The sequence below is a fragment of the Gopherus flavomarginatus genome, chromosome 1 (assembly GCF_025201925.1).
Source record: "Gopherus flavomarginatus isolate rGopFla2 chromosome 1, rGopFla2.mat.asm, whole genome shotgun sequence".
NCBI classification, from domain to species: Eukaryota; Metazoa; Chordata; order Testudines; family Testudinidae; genus Gopherus; species Gopherus flavomarginatus.
The window spans coordinates 7,352,740-7,372,242 of NC_066617.1; the positions used below are offsets into that span (position 1 = coordinate 7,352,740).

Below are 19,503 nucleotides of genomic sequence, written 5' to 3' on the forward strand. Positions count from 1 at the left end.
AGTCAGGCTGGGAGGAATGAAGGCTTGAAGTCTTACAGTGACATGTCACCATGTCACCTGAACTGGAATCCATCTTTAACCTGGTGTCTTTCCACTGAGAAGAAGGGAGTGGAAACCCAGAGAGGGACAAAGGATTCCTGCCTTATGCAAAAGATATATAAATGGGTAGACAGGAACTGTCTTTTTAGGGACTCTGTTGTCAGAGGTGTTGTCAGATGCTACCGGTGTGGTGCTCTGCTCTTTCCTTGTTGGTATCACTCAGCTGCGTGCATCTGCTCGCCCCGTGTGCTGTCCCAGCTCTGCAGATAGCTGATGCAGCAGACCCGACGAGAACCCCCAACGACCACAGAGTCTAGTAAGGTGCAAGGCACATCAGCCAGGTTTATTGCCTTATGGACACAATTGCAGTTCCCCGTAGATTACTTAGTCTACCGGGGGTACTACGAGAAAGTGCCTCTTGACAATGGACTCGGCTCAGTCAGTGGTGGGACTTTCCACTGCCCCGTAGGCCCGACAAAGACACCTCCCCAGGGATGCATTCTTATACACAGGTACAAACAAGTTACACATCACTCCTGACATATTGAGGTGCAACCCCACTACCCAGCAAGGTACAACCCCTCTACGTAGTAAGGTGCCGCCTCTTACCTTGTACCTGTTGGTTCGAACAAAACAACTCTATCCATCATAATACCCTTTTGCCCCTGTCATTGGGATGGGTCAGTCTGTTCCTTGTTATCTGTGTGGAATGTGCAAGTATGTGAATGTTCTGATATCTAGTGTTCAGTACCTTTTAGGTACGTATCTTCTTGCATCAGCCCTTTGCTTGCCAGCTTCTGTGAGCAGGGCCTGCCTCTGGCTCACAGCTTAACTTTGCTTTCTGTTAGCAAAGTCTTGACCATTATTTTAGTTCAGGCCTCATACCGGGCCTCTGATATCAAGGTTTATATCTTAGGGCCTCCTCTTACTACATTCCCCCACTTTTTGTCTATTTATGGGGAGGATGTTTACCCATCGTCCTGGAAAAGCATAATGCATGGACTAAAGATAACCCAGTGGGCTAAACACTGTTATGTGGTTATCTAACTTTACCATCCATACACTCATGCCCCATCTGTCTTTTTAGTCTGCACATTCCCTCGTACGACTGAGAGACAGATTGTATTATCCAATTATTTTAAGTCCCTTATAGTGGGCCTGGGAATGTTAGGCCCGGGACCATGACTGAGGAATGTAGTATTATGACTGATCCTTAGAGGCACTCCCAAATAATTAATATAGATGAATTATATGGATATGGCATATATATTTGTAGTGTGTATGGGCATATATGTATAGTAGGTATGTGTACATGTGACACCAACTTACATCCAAGCATAACCATGTTTTTCCAGTTTGCTGGTGTACTCTGGCCCTTTTACTTTGGTGACACAGATAGAAACGCACTCTTATTAGGGCAATTCCAGTGACCACCCCTCTCGTTATTAGTAGTAGGCTGAACGTGTTAAAATACTGGGATAGGGATTGTGACAATGTGTCCCACAGTGTATATGAGAAGTAAAACAGAAATTTGGAGTAGTGACACTACCACTGAGGCCTTTGTATGTAAATATATTGTAATTAGTTACTACACAGCACTGTCCATTCATGTTACAGGTTACCCTTGCTGCTGGTCGTCACCCTTGGGTAAGCTTCACTGGGCAGGAAACAGAAGTGGGCAGCTTCTCTGTTCCATTGGTTGAACTGCTCTGTGATACACCAGTAGTTGATGTAGATCCAGTTGTTTTTTATGGCCGCTGTCTTCCAGATAACCTACTGAACAGACAGTAACCAATTTATCAAATATTGCCGTGTCAGGATATAATATTGGTACCCAGACACTGAACAAGATTGTTTTGAATAACATGTGCCTCAGTTAGGATGCAGTGTCACTGACCCAAATTATGACTGGTACTAACAGGGAATTTGTTTACCCAATTTATAGTTACTATGTAACAATTTCTTTACCAATTTGTTTTTTCCTTGCCTTTATGTTGTTTGCTGCCATTCGTTGGTTGATTTTTACCTGTGTGTTGGTTAAACGGTTTAGCAAGGTTATGCACATTGTACATGTTGTACAGCAATCATACAGTACAGCAATAATATAGCAGTACAATGATAATACAGTAGTACAGCAATAATACATTTGTTTTTACACAGTAACCAAGTTGAAATTAAATGACAGTTTTTCTGGTCCAGCTAGTGGTTTAAGCTGATTGTTAACTTAATTGTCCACATATGGTAAGTAGAGGTGTATTTGACCAGTCTCTTATTTCTAAAGCACTTCATTTTTCTTTTCTTGATGCTTGGGGGTTTCTTCACTGTATACAGTTATTATTTGGTGTCTTCAGGGTGTGATATTTTCTGACATCTTTGGTCTATGGGATGCAACAACTTTTGTTAGTCAACATAGTAAAGTTTGTTTGTTTGTTTGTTTTCAGTAACCCAAACTTAATACACAGTTTTAACTTAGCTTGTTTACAAGGCAATAAGAACAATGTAATCGGGACCGAGCCTTTTATAACACAAGCTATACTTTTGCAGTTGTTGTATAGACATTCATTTTCATTTGGGGTGCATTACTAATATTTAATACTAAATGTACTGTTTAACGGCTAAAATAAATGCTCACAATCTTCCATGAGAAGGGGTATTGCTTTCCCTTGCTGAACACTTTGTTTCAGCAAAAGAGGTAGTAACATAATTTTAACAAGCTTTTTAGAGTTAATTTGCTTGTGATACCAATTTCACTTTTGTTAACTGTTTAGAAGCACAAACCTTAACAACCACTGCTTCCCATTAACAAAACATAACAAAAGAAAAGCATATAAAATTAAACCAACTATAACATTAAACCAAAATAAATTTTAAATACAGATATATGCAAATACTTTGAGGGTATTTGAGGGTATATTTTCATGATGCTTTGTTATATTTGGGAGCCAAAGGTGGAAACCTGTTGAAATTGTTTGGTTAGCTTTATGCATAAATTGTTATTTTAAAACATTTGGTTATTCTTTTAACTATATTTAAAAGTGCAAACAAGTTTATAAAAAGCTCAAACAAGAAATTAACATTTTGTTAATATTATGTTTACCTTAATGTTGAGGTTTCCCCTTACATTTTTTCTTTGAATAACAATTAAAAAAAACATAAAAAACAAAACTGTGATTGATAAAAGAGAATTCTTTTTGTTTCCAATTGCATTATTTGTTGAGGCAGAAATATATGTACATATATTTGTAACTGAAACCTTTTTGAACTTTGCACAAGAAATTGGTGTTAATAATAATATGATTATTCCCCAACCATGATTTTAAAATAGTGTGGTACCACATATACTTATATATATATATATATATATATATATATATATATATATATATATATATTTTAAAAGGGTATAAAATTGACATTTGTTGCAACAAAAAAAAATTAAAATAATTTTTTTTTAAAAATAGTCACGTGACACACACAACATAAACACAAGACATACACTCATGACATACAGGACAAACTTACAATTAAAAACAAATGGCGCCAGAATTCTATTCATAACTGTACAAAATAACACCACCAAAAATAAAAAGTAAAAAGGATTTAACATTTGAATAAACAAGTTATTACTTTATTTAAAACTTGTAGCATGAATTTGATAAAAATTTATTAATATTTGCCAAATGTATTGTATTAATTTGGTAACAAGGAATTTTGCATTACTTTATATTTAACATTATTTTAAAACTCTGCTATATGGAAATAAGCAAAGCCCATGTTTCAAATATTAGTGGTTAGGATTAGAAGCAGAGTGCATTTCTGTTGCTTGGCAACCATATCTTCAAGAAAGTTAGGAATCATTCCAGCTGTTGCATTCCTGAAGGGTTAAAATAATTAATTTACTGGATTTAAAGTTTTTACCTTGCTTTCTTTTTGTTTCTTATTTTGTTCTGTTTTCAATTGCTTTATCTTTTGGAGGTTTCTGTAAAAACTATAACTTTTAACTTTTAAAACAAAGAGAAAAAGTAGAAGTGAGGAGAGGCGGGGGAAAGGGAGAGAGTGAAGAGCAACCTAGGGCTGGTCTACACTACGGGGGAAAATCGAACTTAGATACGCAACTTCAGCTACGTGAATAACGTAGCTGAAGTCGAAGTATCTGAGATCGAATTACTCACCATCCTCACGGCGCGGGATCGATGTCCGCGGCTCCCCCTGTCGATTCCGCAACTCCGTTCAGGTTGGTGGAGTTACGGAATCGATATAAGCGCGTTCAGGGATCAATAGATCGCGTCTAGATGACACGCGATATATCGATCCCCGAGCAATCGATTGCTACCCGTCGATACGGCGGGTAGTGAAGACGTACCCCTAGATAGGTAGACAGACCTGAGCCAAGAGAGATTAACTCTATCAAGGCATTTGAAAGTACAGACAGCAGCAGCAAGTTTAGCAAACTGAAAAAACATATAAAGACAAAACTTAACTGGTATGTAAAAATATTTGAGAAAGAAGGTTCTATCTTTAGATATGAGCGCGGAGTGCGGTTCCGTGGCTCAAAGCAATTGGGAACCTGCACAGTTGGGAATTGCGCCCTTGGTTTTTATCCTGGCTCTGAGAGGAGATTGGGGGTAGTTACTTGCTCTTGTAAAACCTGAATTTGTTCCCCCAGTATCTGTTGCTTTTGTGTGCATGCCAAATGGATAGTGGGAGTGCCCTTTTTTGCTGCAGTTAACTGATTTTTGGGCAGCTCCATATGTTAATGCATCAATTCTAAGTGTTAACCCGCTTAATTTCATTTTTTACTTTGAAATTCTTTTTTATTCACTCCCCTGTGATCGAGTCGCAGCTCCTGTCTCCTAATGTGCTCTGTGAACTGTTCCATTTTTTCCTTCATTTGATTTACCAATTCAGTGAGAGTACTGTTTGCTACTCTTTCCTTCTGTGCACTTACTTGTCCCGTTCTGACAGGCACCAGTCTAGGTTCTGGTTTAAGTTTAATTGGAACCTGTTTTTTATCATAAGGTGATGGTTGCAACGCAGTGGACCCAGTTTCATCTTTTAATTTTACTAGGACCACCTTTTTCCACTTCTGTCCCCATTCTTCAGGCACAGGGTAGCTACCTGAAGCCTGCTGTTTACCACCAATATTTATAACGGGGGACAGCACATGTATTTTTTGTAGGTCCCTTAGAGCTGTTTACAGTGTTTCACTCTGTTCCTGTACTGGTTGTCTCTGGGCTGCTTGCTACCATGCAAGGGCGGTGGGAGCATTCCAGGGCTGTGTAGCTTCTTTTGATTCTTTTAACTGTTTCTTTGTTACTGTTACTTGCCCTGCTTTTTCCATTACTTGTTTGGCAAGCATGCCAGCATGCTGTCTAAGCCACGTCACTGCCATAGACATGAGCTGTAAGATTCTTGCTTTTTTACTCTTATTACTATTTCTCAGAGCCTTAGTTTCTACCATTGCTCTACATATGCCAGTCCATGTTTCCCCACTCTCTTTTTTAAATTCATATGGACCCCCTTTACTGGCAATCCAGCGGGTTCAGGAGTTATCAAACTCTGTGGGGATCAAAAGGGAGGGGATCAGGGGGTTCCCTAGCTCGAGGTTTTCTGCCATGTTAGATCGCGATTCCTACAGCGGACAGCTCGCTTACTCACCAGATTGGCGGTCGGGGTCACCAGTGTTGTCAGAAGCGCTACCGGTATGGTGCTCTGCTCTGCTCTCTCCTTGTTGGTATCACTCGGCTGCGTGCGTGTTCCTTCTGTGTGCTGCCCCAGCTCTGCGCAGATAGCTGACACAGCAGACCCGAAGAGAACCCCCAATGACCACAGAGTCTAGTCAGGTACGAAGGCACGTCGGCCAGGTTTATTGTCATATTGGACACATAATAGTTCCCTCCAGATTGTTACTCTACAGGACATACTATGAGTATGTGCCCCCGGTCAATGGACTCGGCTCAGTAAGTGGCGGGACTTTCCACTGCCCCCTAGGCCGGAAAAGACACTGCCCCAGGGATGCATTCTTATACACAGGTACAAACAAGTTACACATCACTCCTGATGTATTGAGGTACAACCCCTCTACGTAGTAAGGTGCCGCCTCTCACCTTGTACCTGTTGGTTCGAACAAAACAACTCTATCCATCATATTACCCTTTTGCCCCTGTCATTGGGATGGGTCAGCCTGTTCCTTGTTATCTGTATGGAATGTACAAGTATGCGAATGTTCTGATCTCTAGCGTTCAGTACCTTTTAGGTACTTATCTTCTTGCAGCATCAGCCCTTTCCTTGCCAGCTTCTGTGAGCAGGGCCTGCCTCTGGCTCACAGCTTCACTTTGCTTTATGTTAGCAAAGTCTTGACCATTACTTTAGTTCAGGCCTTTGGCCTCATACCAGGCCTCTGATATCAAGGTTTATATCTTAGGGCCTCCTCTTACTACAGGCACAACAAGCCCATATAACCTGCAGCCCCTGCCCAAGGGAAAAATTAGTGGATGCTTAGCACCCACCGGCAGCTCCCCGCCCCGCTCCCCAACCCCAACTCACCTCCGCCTCTTCCCCTGGGTGCACCGCGTGACCATTTTCCTCCCCTGCCTCCCAGTGCTTGCACTGTGAAGAGCTGATTTGCGTGGCAAGCGCTGGGAAGGAGGGAGGAGGAGGTGGAACGCGGCGCGCTCGGGGAAGAGGCAGTGCTGGGGTGGGGATTTGGGGAAGGGGTCCAATAGGGGCAGAGAGGGGGCGGAGTTGGGGCGGGGATTTGGGGAAGGGGTTGGAATGCGGGCGGGGTAGGGGCGGGAAAAGGGTAGAGATGGGGCAGGGTGGGGGGGGGCACAAGCACCCACCGGCGCCGGGGAAAGTTGGCGCGTATGCCAAGGGGTGGTGTGTGTGTAATTTCCTCAGTTTACTAGGTGGGGGCTCAAGCTGGTTCTGTGTTGTATTGTTGAAAATAAACCTCTAGAGCAGGGGTAGGCAACCTATGGCACATGTGCCAGAGGTGGCACGCGAGCTGATCTTCAGTTCCACTCACACTGCCCGGGTCCTGGCCACCAGTCCGGGGGGCTCTGCATTTTAATGTATTTTCAAATGAAGCTTCTTAAACATTTTAAAAACCTTATTTACCTTTTACACAACAATAGTTTAGTTCTATATTATAGACATAGAAAGAGACCTTCTAAAAACCTTCTGAAAGGTTGCGACCCCTGCTCTAGATATTGAACCCAGCCCTAGTTGCTGCAGGCTCCACTTGGCAGAAGGGTAACATGTGCTTTAACTTTTTGTTTTGTTATGAGCTGGGTGAAACCTTGGTAGGGGGTTGAGTTAAAACCTTGTTCAAATTAGTGCACACGTGAAGGACTCCTCCCATTGCAAATGCTTGTACTAAACAGTGAAGGGGGCACACTTAGCTCAAAGAATCAGCACGTGTCTGGCTCAAGGCAGCTGACTCGGGACCCTAGAGGCTCAGGCTGCAGAGCTAAAAATCTTCATAGACATTTGAGTTTGGGCTAGAGCCCGAGCTCTGGGACCTTCCCCCTTCACAGGGTCTCAACTCCCAGAGCTTGGGCTCCAGTTCTAGTCTGAACATGTACACCAGGGGGCGGCAACCTTTCAGAAGTGCTGTGCCCAGTCTTCATTTATTCACTCTGATTTAAGGTTTCACCTGCCAGTCATACATTGTAACGTTTTCAGAAGGTCTCTTTCTATAAGTCTATAATATAGAACTAACTATTGTTGCATGTAAAGTAAATAAGGTTTTTAAAAATGTTTAAGAAGCTTCATTTAAAATTAAATTAAAATGCAGAGTCCCCCGGACCGGTGGCCAGGACCCGGGCAGCGTGAGTGCCGCTGAAAATCAGATCGCGTGCCGCCTTCTGCACATGGGCCATAGGTTGCCTACCCCTGACCTACACACAGTGATTTTTCAGCCCAGAAGCCTGAGTCCCCTGAGCCTGAATCAGCTGATCTAGGCCACTCACAGGGTTTTTTTTATCCCCCATAGAGGCTGTCCAGTTTGTGGAGGGTTCAACTGGGTAATTTGATGGGGGGGGGGGCGGTGAGAGAACAAGACACAGCAATTAATAGCGTGACCCTAGAACAAGCTGCCAAGAGAGCTAGTGGTGTCAGTGCCCTCCCTCTGCGCACCAGCCGCTTGGTTCCACGTGTCACCTTCCCCTCTCGGTGCTGGAAGGGAGGTGACTTGGATTCACCCAGGTGCCGCAGGGCTGGAGCCAGGTGTCACTATCCCTCGGGCTGCTGAGAGTCAAACTGTCCCCTCCCCCCCTCGCTTGCAAATGCCCCTGACCAGATTGCTGCGACTTTAATGCGAAACCGAAAGCGAAAGGCGCCGAGTCCACTCGAATTAAGTTTCCCCAAACTCTTCTGCGGACTTTTCCTGGCGCCTGGGGCGGATCCGCCGAGCCGGGACTTTGCGCCCTCACTCACATGCTCCCCGCTTTCAGGTGCCTTTCGGGGCTGCAACGTGCCCAGCCTGATACCCCGATGAAGCTGCCGCCGTCCCGGCCCCAGCCGCCGCCGGGGATCTGACCCTGCGCCCCCGCCCTGGAGAGGCTGGCGCCCTTCCCTGGCGCTTCCCATGCCATGGCCCGGCTGCTGCTCCTGCTCTGCGGCATCGTCGGGCTCCTGTCCGCCGGCACCAGCGCGGCCGCGCTGCAAGGTAAGCGAGAGAGCGCAGCCTGCCAGCCGCTCCACCTCCTGGTCCTCCGGAGCGCGGGGGGGGGGGGCTGCTCCCGGCAGGGGACGAGCCCGCCCCACCAGCCTGCGGTCCCGAGCGGAGCCCATCCCCGCCGGCCTGGGGGGCTCAGGTGTGCGGCGCGCCCTGGAAGGGGAGCGCCCGGGGAAGGAGCCACCTCCGTGCGCTCGGGCCACGTGCGCTCCAGGGGAAGGAGGAGTCGGCGAGCCCCGGGGGCACCTGTAGCCAAGCCGTGCGCTCCGGAACGAGCCTGTGCGCGCCTCCGAAAGAGGAGGATCCCCTGCGCGCCGCTTAAGCTCCAGCTCCGAGCCTGGGGACAAGCGGGGAGGCCCACGCCCTTCCCGCAGAGCTGTCGCGGCTGCTGTTGCCCCACGTGCGGTCCTCCGGGCTGCTGCACCGGGAGGGGAACCAAAGGACCAGCTCGTGGCTGCACAAAAGGAACAGGGCACCGGGACTGTGCTCCTCCTTGTACCTTGTTACCTGGGCCAGCCTCGTTGCCAACCCATCCTTGCATTGGGTCACTCCAGAAGTGTGTGTGTGAGGGAGGGGAGGAGACAGAGCCCTCAGCCTTCTCCCCAGCCAGCCTAACAGGGCATCATCTGCAAGGGGAGCCCACGCGACACCGTTCCAGAGGGTGGCACAGTGGGAACATTCCCTCTGTGCACCAGGGAGCTTTGGGAACCATTGTCCCCTGCTGAGGCACTGTCCTCTAAAATGCCTGCTGGGATAGGGCTGGCCATTTAGGAAGCACTTGCCTGGGTGCTAGCCTCCTTAGTGGGGTGGAAAAGGGGTCCACCAGGCAGGGCCGGCTTTAGGAAGTGCGGGGCCCAATTCGAACATTTTCGGCGGGGCCCTGGCAGGGTTGAGTAAAAAAAAAACCATGTAAAAAAAAAAAGCCTTTCATTTCTTAGCAGCCGGTTCCCTGTAAAAAGTTCTGATTTAAGGGATGTTCCACAGTATGTATTTTTTGTACCAATAGGGTTACCATACGTCCGTATTTTTAAAAATTTCTCCCGATGGCGATTTAAGAACCAAAAAGCTGGACATGTCTGGGAAAATACGGATGTATGTTAACCCTACCTAAAGTTCTTTTTTAAAAAGATGGGCCTGGACTAGAAATGAGCTCTGTTTCACATGTGTGGGTCCCCATCACTCCCTGGAGGTGTGCTAGGGTGACCAGATGTCCCGATTTTATAGGGACAGTTCCGATTTGGGGGTCTTTTTCTTATATAGGATCCTACTACCCCCCACCCCATTCCAGTTTTTCACACTTGCTGTCTGGTCACCCTAGGGTGTGCACATGTGTGGGTCCCAGCTGCTCCCTGCCCCTCTCATTGAAGCAGGTGCCCAGGGTTACTACCCTGGGAACTGCAGGGCACTAGTGGACATGGGGCTGGCTGGAGGCAGGGCAGGGGCTGACTGGAGGCAGGGGCTGGCTGCAAGCAGGGCAAGGGTTGTGGGGCTGGCTGCAGACTGGCTGACTGCAGGCAGGGCAGGGGGTGTGGGGCAGGCTGCAGGCCGGGGCTGGCTGCAAGCAGGGCAAGGGGTGCGGGGCTGGCTGGAGACAGGAGTGTGTGGGGCTGGCTGGCTGAAGGCAGGGCCTCAGGGGAGTGTGGCAGGGGTTGGCAGGCCTGGAGACAGAGGAGTGTAGGACTGGCTGGCTTCAGGCAGAGGGGTGCGGCAGGGTTGGCTGGAGACAGGGCAGGGGGTGCGAGGCTGGTGTGGGCAGGGTTAGCTGTGGGCAGGGCAGTGGGTGCGGGACTGGCTGCGGGCAGGGCAAGGGGTGCGGGACTGGCTGCAGAGATGGGCTGGCTGCAGGCAGGGCAGGGGGTGTGGGGCTAGCTGCAGGCAGGGCAGGGGGTGCAGCAGGGGCGGGGTGCGGGCAGGGGTGTGGGTACAGGTGATACAGAGGAGGTAGAAGCAACGGGAGCCCCGGACTTTTTAAACAGCCCCCAGAGCCCTGCAACCCTACCCCAGGGCTTCAGCAGTGGGGCTCTGATGGCAATTTAAAGGGCCTGAGGCCCCTGTCCCTGCTGGGAGCCCCAGGCCCTTTAAATTGCCCCTTGGGGAAGCTGGGCCACCCTGGTACAGCGCACCGGCAGGACTTGGGTGCGGGGCCCTCTTAGGCGCGGGGCCCGATTCGGGGGAATTGGTTGAATTGGCCTAAAGCCGGCCCTGCCACCAGGGCTGGCAGCAGGGCCGGTGCAAGGAAGTTTTGTGCCCTAGGCGAAACTTCCACCTTGCACCCCCTCCAGCTAACCTCACCTCCCCCCCCCCACGGCAGCTAACTCAGCCCCCCACCCGGGGAGCCCCCCTGCAGCAGCTGCCCCTCCCTGCGACAGCTAACCCCTCTCCCCCCATCCTCCCATGGCAACTAACCCTGCCTGGGGAGACTCCCCCTGCCCCCGGCAGCTAACCCTGCCTGGGGAGACCTCCTGCGGAAACTAAGCCTGCCTGAGTAGCCCACCCCAGCTCACCTCGGCTCCGCCTCCTCCACTGAGCACACCTGCCCTGCTCTAATTCTCCTCCCTGCCCAGGCTTGCGGCGCTGATTGGAGGAGACTTAGAGCTGGGCTGTGTGCTCAGCGGAGGAGGCAGAGTGGTGGTGAGCTGAGGCAGGGAGTGGTTCCCTTGTGCACCCCCCCCCTCGTTATTGCGGGCAACCCTTTCCACGCGCCCCCCCACCCAGCTCACCTCCACCTCCTCGCCTGAGGGGGCTTTTAGGCGCCCCCAACCACTAGGCGCCCTAGGCAGCCGCCTAGTTTGCCTAAATGGTTGCAGCGACCCTGGGTGGCAGCAGGAGCCCTTTGTAGGAATTCTGGGGGAGCCCTTTTAAGGAGGCTAGCACCCAGGAAAGTGCTTCCCAAAGGGCTGAAAAGCCACAGGTTTATCTTCAAAAACAACAAGGGGTCCGGTGGCACCTTACAGACTAACAGATTTATTTGGGCATAAGCTTTTGTGGGTCAAAAACCCTCACTTCTTCAGATGCATGGAGTGAAAATTACAGCTGCAGGCATTATATAATGACACATGAAGACAAGGGAGTTACCTCACAAGTGGAGAATGAGTGTTGACAGGGCAAATTCGATCAGGGTGGACGTAGTCCACTCCCAACCAGGGCCGGCTTTAAGCCGATTTACCCGATTCCCTGGAATCGGGCCCCGTGCCTAAGGATTCCCTGCCTATCTGGGGGCATTTTGGCAGGGGGGGGGTCTGCTCCGGGGGTCTTTAGTGGTATTTCAGTGGCGGGGGGTCCTTTGGTGCCATGGCAAACCCGGAGTGGGTGCCCTGCCGCCGAGTATTCTAATTGGGCCCAGCGGGTCATAAAGCTGGCCCTGCTCCCAATAATAGATGAGGAAGTGTCAATTCCAGGAGAGGCAAAGCTGCTTTTATAATGAGCCAGCCACTGCCAGCCCCTATTCAAGTCCAAATTAATGGTGTTAAATTTGCAAATGAACAAGTTTATCTTGCATTTTTTTCCATGCCATGCACTCAGATGTGGGTGCTGGTGTGGGGGCCTTGGGGGATTCTGGGTACTCGACATTGAACCAGTGACCAGTATATTGTAACATATATCTGTGCTGTAGATGACGTACTGATATGATACTGACCTCATGCATGCCCCATATGGAACTTGTAGGCTTGGGGCTAGGGTCTGTTCAGCATTCAGGGAGCACTATGTCCACTAGGGTATTTGCTGCTTTGACTTGGGTTCTTGTTTCTTCTTCTGTTGTTGACTTTGTTACTGTAAAAATGCACAGTAACGTCTGATGACGCTTGCCAAGAGCAATGCTCCAGAGCAGCCCGTGCTCTTGGATGCAGCAGTGCAGGAGGAGCACTGTTCCGCATCAGATTTAGCACCCGTCTTTGTGCACATCCACTCCTCAATCTGCTGACTTCTGCTTGTACCCCTCAAACTTTCCTCAGCTGTGCTATGTGACTGCCTGCCGGGACGTTTTATTTATTGGTGATTTTTTTTTAAACTTAATTTTCGTAAAGAAACCAAGAAAAACATTCATAAAAGTAATTGATGTATAGCTTGAATATGTTACCAAATATAGCACATTTTGCAGGATATCTAATACAAATATGCAGTTATGTAACTTTACAACATCTTAACTGCATTCCTTTTTCTTTCACACTTCGTGACACTCTGCCAGCTTCTGTTGATGCCATCAACGTTAACCTTTGTACTGTACCTAACAAAGATCTTTCACTTGGAAGCCGATTCCCCTGGTTAAATGTGCAGCCGGCTTTTTGGTGGACTGTATATAAGGGGCATTTACTGTAATTACCTCTCACTGTATGAAACCTGGCTTGAAATCAGAGCCACCGGGCACTGCACGCATTGCATATTTTCTAGAATTTGATGGGAGAAGAGAATCCTCTTTCTGGAATACATTTAGGAGCCCCCTGTAATGACTTTCCCACCCAAAAGGAGATGAGTTGGATGAAACTTTGAATAAGGGGAGTCAGACTGTGGTTGGCCCTGTGTGACTGCGCAAAGGGGAGAGGAATGTCCTCAGGGGTGAAAGTAACTTAAAGGACTTACCAGTACTCCGGAGTCCTTAAGAGGTGGGGCCTTTAAATACCCAGGTGCTTTAAATCAGGATTTAAAGAGCCCAGGGCTGGGGCTGTGGTAGCAGCACCTGGGAGCCCCGGGCCCTTTAAATCACCCCCAGAGCTACCAGCTGCAGAGGTGGCTGGGAGTCCCGCCATGATTAAAGGGCCTGGGGCTCCAGCTGCAAGTACCGCAGTGGAGCCCCAGGCACTTTAAATCACCATCAGAGGGGGCCCCAGCCTCTGGTGGAGCTTTAAAGGGCCTACGGCTCCACTGTACTAGTGGCAGCCAGGAGCCCGTGGCCCTTTAAATCACCGCCAGAGCCCCAGTGCTGCTACCCCAGGGCTCCGACTGCTGCTACCACCCCGGGCCCTTTAAATCATCCCTGGAGCCCTGCTGCTGGAGCCTTGGGGTAGTGGCGATGGTGCTCCGGCGGCAAGTTAAAGGGCCTGGGACTGTAGCGGTGGCCGAGTCCCTGGCCCTTTAAATCACCGCTGCGACTACCCCAGGGCTTTGGCAAGCTCCAGGGATAATTTTAAAGGCCCTGGGGCGGTAGCAGCTACCAGAGCCCCAGACCCTTTAAATCATCTCCAGAGCCCTGGGGAGGCGGCGGCGGAGCTCCGGCGGCTATTTTAAGGGCCAGGGCGGTAGGGGCTGCTGCAGCCTCGGCCCCTTTAAATAGCTGCCGAAGCCCCACTGCAGCTACCCCAGGGCTCAGGGGACGATTTAAAGGGCCTGGGGTGTTAGCGGCTACTGGAGCCCTGGACCCTCTAAATCATCCCCAGAGCCCTGCTGCCAGAGTCCTGGGGAGGCGGCGGTGGAGCTCCGGTGGCTATTTTAAGGGCTGGGGCTGTAACAGCTACCGCAGCCCCGGACCCTTTAAATAGCTGCTGGAGCCCCGCTGCTGCTACCCCAGGGCTCTGGGGACGATTTAAAGGACCCAGGGCAGTAGCTGCGGCAGACGCCTCGGGCCCTTTATATCACTGCCTGAGCCCCACCACTTCCCCAGGGCAGGGCCATCCTTAGCCATAGGCAGAACAGGCAGCCGCCTAGGGCACCACTAGGTCTGGGGGCACCGCTCTGCGAGAGCCTGAACAGACGGGAAGCAGTGGAGCATGTAAGAGCAGGGCTGCTGGGTCCTAGAGAGAGCCGAATGCAGCACAGTCTGAGGGAGGGGATTGGCTGCTGGGGTCTCTGGGAAGGGGTGGGAGAAGGAAATCACCTGCGAGTGTGACTCTTTCCCCTGGTATGAGGTGAGGCAGGCTCTGCGGCTCTGGCAGTATCCTTTGTTGTCCCCCATAACATCCATTCTTCTCCCCTCTGCCCCACAGAGCACCCCCCCATTTCTCCCTCCCCCCATGAAGCACCCCTCTCTTCCCCCTCCCCTCCATCAGAGCTGGGTTGGTGATGTGCTAGGGGGGAGGGGAGGCTGGCTAGCTGCCTGCTGAGGAATGAAAGTGAAAGTAACTCACTTCCTCGGCAGGCAGCCAGGATTGGAAGGGTCACACAGGGCTGGGCTGGGGATAGCCAGATAGCATGTGTGAAAAATCAGGACAGAGAGTTGGGGCAGGCTGAGCAGATGTTCCACTTTTATAGGGCCAGTCCCAGTTTTTGGGTCTTTTTCTTATATAGGCTTTTATTCCCTCCCACCTCTGTCCTGATTTTTCACACTTGCCGTCTGGTCACCCTAGATAGGGGTAATTGGTGCCTATATAAGACGACAGCCCCAAATATCAGGACTGGCCCTATAAAATCAGGACATCTGGATCTGATCACCCTAGCTGGGAGCGCATCTCTCCCCAGGGCTGGCAGTGATCCATCTCATCTGCGGGGAGCTGCACAGGGCAGGATGAGCTGCTGTGGCTCCATGGGTGCCCCGTCCCTGAGATCAGATGCTGTGCTAACTTCACCATGGTCCGTTGGGCTGGCGGTGGTGCCCATTGGCGTGTGATTGGACCTGAGGATTTGCTACTGCTGTTGCCACTTTGCACCCCAAGAAGTGGATTTTGGGGTCCTGCAGTTTTCCACCTATCTCCTCCTCTACTGCAGCTGTTGGACCAGCAGGCTAGGGGGTGAGCCAAGCATGAAAGCAGTGCTGTGTTGCCATTTAAAGTGTCATTTAACAACTTTGTTTGCCAAAAATGCTTGCTAACAATTCTGAATTCAATTTCAATATTTTTTTTAAATCAATATCTTAGCCAAAAAAAGAAAATTAAGTTGTTGACAATTATTTGTGACAAGTTTGGTATGGGGAAGAGAGTGGACCAGTTTTCATCAGAGAAACAAAAAATGTTGACTGACTTTACTATAGCCTGTTACTGCTAAATAGAGCCCTCCAACAACTGTAGTATGCTCATCTCCTTACTAATGTATAGAGCAGGGGTCGGCAACCTATGGCACACGTGCCAAAGGTGGCACGCGAGCTGATTTTTGATGGCACGCAGTGGCAAGCTGAGCGGCGCAGCCCGCCACTGTTCTGGGTTCCAGCTGCTGCCCCATTGGCACCCAGGGTCCCGGCCGCCGACCCCACTCAGCACCCACTGCTGGCCTGGGTACCCCCAAGGAACCCCAGGCTGGCAGCAGCTGAGCATGCTGGCGGCTGAGACCCCGGCTGAACCACTCAACCCACTGTCGGTCTGGGGTTCCATTCACTCAGCCGGCAGCGGGATGACGGGACTAAATTCAACGAAATAGGACAACAAGAGCAACTAATGACAAAGTGGAAGAGCCTAGAGCAGTGGTCCCCAACCTTTTTCGACTGGCGGGCGCCAGATGAAGGACCATGGCGGCGGACAAGCATCTGCCGAAATGATGCCGATTTTCGCTGGCATTTCAGCAGATGCTTGTCCTCCGGCCAGTACGTGTGTGCACTAAGAGGCCCCTGCGGGCGCTGGGACACCTGCGGGCACCGCGTTGGGGACCCCTGACCTAAAGAGCCTCCTGAAGCACGATGATCGTTTTGATTTAAATGGACTTGAACTGTACGAAAAATTGAGTTGTTGCCACATGCAAAATTGATGATGGACATTGTACAGTTTATTCATACCAGCAAACTTGTTGACATATATCCTAATGTGTACATTGCCACTCGTATTCTACTAACAATTCCTGTAACAGTAGCATCAGGAGAACGGAGTTTTTCAAAACTAAAGCTCATTAAAAACTACCATAAGTCAGGAACACTTGACTGGTCTTGCTATTCTTGCAATCGAACAAGACATCACTTTGTCTTTGTCATACGATGACATTATTACTGATTTTGCAGCCAAAAAAGCCAGAAAGATTGCTTTTAATTAAAAACTAATCCTTGTTTCAATACCTCTTCATAGAAATTTCCAATAAAATGCTGACAAATTTAAAAAAATGATATTATTTGCATCATTCTGTCAAATCAGAATTTTTCCTATAGTGCTACTTCTTTAGTGCCAGTCCATCAGCATTACAGTGTGCTTAATTAAGTTAAACTGGTTTTAATAACATGCATGTGGCAAGTTTTCCAGTACTGTAAGCTTATGTTTATGTTTCTAAGAGCAAGACAGGCACGGGGGCACCAGTTTAATAATCTCGCCTAGGGCACCATAAATCCTAAGGAGGGTCCTGCCCCAGGGCTCCAGCAGCAGGGCTCTGGCGGCAATTTAAAGGGCCCAGGGCTCCAGTGGCTGCTGGGAGCCCCAGGCCTTTTAAACTGCTGCCAGGGGAAGTTAATCTGCCCCAGTAAGGCACACAGGCTCTTGCCGGTACGCCATACTGGGACGTACCGGCTTACTTTCACCTCTGATTGTCCTTGTGCCCTACACAGAGCCAACCATAGTATGAGTGGGCAGCACTGGCCTGGGTGAGGTTAGAGAAGCTCTTCTCCTCCAGGCGGAGGGAGAGGGAAAGTGTGGGCCATCCTGCTACTTTCTCTTCCCCACCACAGTCAGGTGCAGAGCTGAGCTCACACTGCGTTGGGCAAAAGGGTGGCAGAATTGTCACTGCAACGTGGCTCTTGCTCATTTCCTTTAGCCTTGTTAGTCTCTTTGTATGATGCGTTACCAGAAGGATAGTCAGCTACTCGGGTGATGAGAACAGTATAAGAACCGCTGTAGATCTGAATAGAATAGATCCATGGAGAACAGTGGGTGCGGCTTTCTCACGCTGATATTTAGTTACTGGAGTGGGAAGAGGAGGGAAATATTCAAGGAGCAAACAGTGGAGGAAATGGAGAGTTTAGCTGAAAGACTTAGCTGGCTGTGAATAAATGTTTCAAACTGGAGATGGAGAAAGCCTGAGGAAGCTAAAACCAAGTTGGGCCCACTTGCCAAAAGGAAATATTTGCACACTCCTCCTCCATTCCTCCCTGTGGAAGTGATTTTAAACACTTTTTTTATGCATTTGTAATTAAAACATACTTTGAAAACTTAACGGCCTCAAATGCTGCATTCACTCACACCTGGGCAAGGCCACTGGCATAAATTCATTCGTTTCTTTCCATTTATAAAAGACAGCTACCTGGACTCTAGACACTTAAACAACAATTTTAAATGATCAAAGATAAACATCCAGAATAGATTGTCTTTACTGCCAGAGCCTCTGTACAATAGTCATATAAACAGCCCTTGACACAAACAAATGTCCCACAACAAATCTTGAATCTTGGCAAGGGGTTAGACTAGATGACCCTAGGAGTGACTTCTAACCTTATGGATCTATGACTCTAGCAGACTGCATAAATGTTCTTAATCCACCTTGCCCAGAAAATCCTGGAGAAAACAAGATCAAGCTTTTTAATATGTCCCGGAGCTCAGAATAACTAGGAAATGTCAGACCAAAGAGAAAAGCCAATTCTATAGTTGAGGAACTTTCCTGGAGAAGTTCTCAAGCACCTCCTTCAAAGGTGACTTGCAAAGGATTAAAAATTGGGTTTGTGCTATTTTGCTTATATATAAAAATGGCCCATAGAGTATTTTTTCCTCCCTTCTTATTGCTTTTTTAATCTTAAAAATACCAGGATTATTAAGTCTGGTCATCCCTGGTTTTGCCAGAGGACTGATTGGGAGCCACAACTGTATGTATTGAATCCTTTTTCAGCCCTTAATGGAAGGAGCGGGGGTTCTGCATCATTAACAAAAGAGCTTTTCTCCCAAGTGTTTTAGTTAAATAAGTATTAACATAACTAAAGAACTTTATATAGTGTAAATAAAAACCATGGCCCCTTCTCAATTCATCAGATTTAACTGAAGCAGACAGTATCTCTGCTGTCAAAAATATATGAGTCTTCAGTTGTCCAGAGTAGACCAGCTCTGAATTTCTAGTATTAAAACAAAACAAAACAAAACAAAAAAACACAGGAGACACCACCAAAACCCCTTAACTGCCCACTTCTCCCCTGCCATACACACAGTGCTCAGACTATCTTTATATATCAAAGAGGGTCAAAGCCCCTAGATTTTTTCCCCTTTACTGGTCATCTTTAAACTGAGGATGCTATTAGGTCTAGCTTCCCCGGGCAAATAATTGGCAATTGGCCAAACATATAAATACAAGCAGTAGGAGAGAAAACAGTGACAACCTCTGTGACTAAACTATGCAACAGAGTGTTAGCAGCTGCACAGGCCTAGCCCTGCACATTGCCCTAGCAACATGCCTCTGTTCTGCCTGCAGTGGACCAGCTCTGGCGTGAGAATAGTTCAGGCTCCAGGCGTATTCAGTCACCGGCCCATTCTGCTGAGATTGCTCCTGAGCGTGCAGAGTTGTGGTAAGACTGTGGATTCCTCGTGGAATATAGGGACTGATTCCAATCTCAACTTGCACTCATATTACACCAGCATCACTGCATTGACTTCAGTCATTTTACGCTTGTGACGCATGCCTAGAAAAGGTTAAACCTCCTGCAAAATAAATAACCCTCAAAAGACATGTGGGGAGATAATATTTGTGTTTTTGTGTATTTACATAGTATGAGTAGGGTGGATGATGTAATCAACAGTCCCTGTCTGTGCTGTATTCTGATAATTCAGAGGTCAAAAGAAGATCCTAGCATTTCAATGAATTGTAAACACAGGCTATCTCCATATTCATCTCTTTGAAATGTATTGTGAATGATGGAGGAACAAGCAAATGGCCTTATGTTAATTCTATAGCTAAGTACCAGCGATGGACCTCCTTCAAAGTCATGTTAATTACCTTTTGAACTTCAACTTGTCCAAAGACATGAA

General features: G+C 48.6%; 1 protein-coding gene and 1 long non-coding RNA gene across 5 annotated transcripts in view; one reads left to right on the plus strand and one right to left on the minus strand.

Annotated features, from left to right (window-relative positions):
* Positions 1-356: 356 nt before the first annotated feature.
* Positions 357-8,564, minus strand: LOC127043213 (uncharacterized). The gene is made up of 2 exons (XR_007772178.1): positions 8,479-8,564; positions 357-739 (listed from the first exon to the last, which is right to left on the minus strand). It is a non-coding gene; the product is annotated as an uncharacterized LOC127043213 (long non-coding RNA).
* The window catches only part of IL15RA (interleukin 15 receptor subunit alpha), an 84,993-nt gene continuing 74,017 nt past the window's right edge, over positions 8,528-19,503 (plus strand). The window contains exon 1 of one of the 4 annotated variants that reach the window (XM_050936980.1): positions 8,528-8,710. In XM_050936980.1, the coding sequence (XP_050792937.1) occupies positions 8,635-8,710 (76 nt within the window). In that variant the 5' untranslated portion in view covers positions 8,528-8,634. The remainder of the gene's footprint in view (positions 8,711-19,503) is intronic. The other 3 variants (XM_050936979.1, XM_050936981.1, XM_050936978.1) reach the window with 3 other exon arrangements.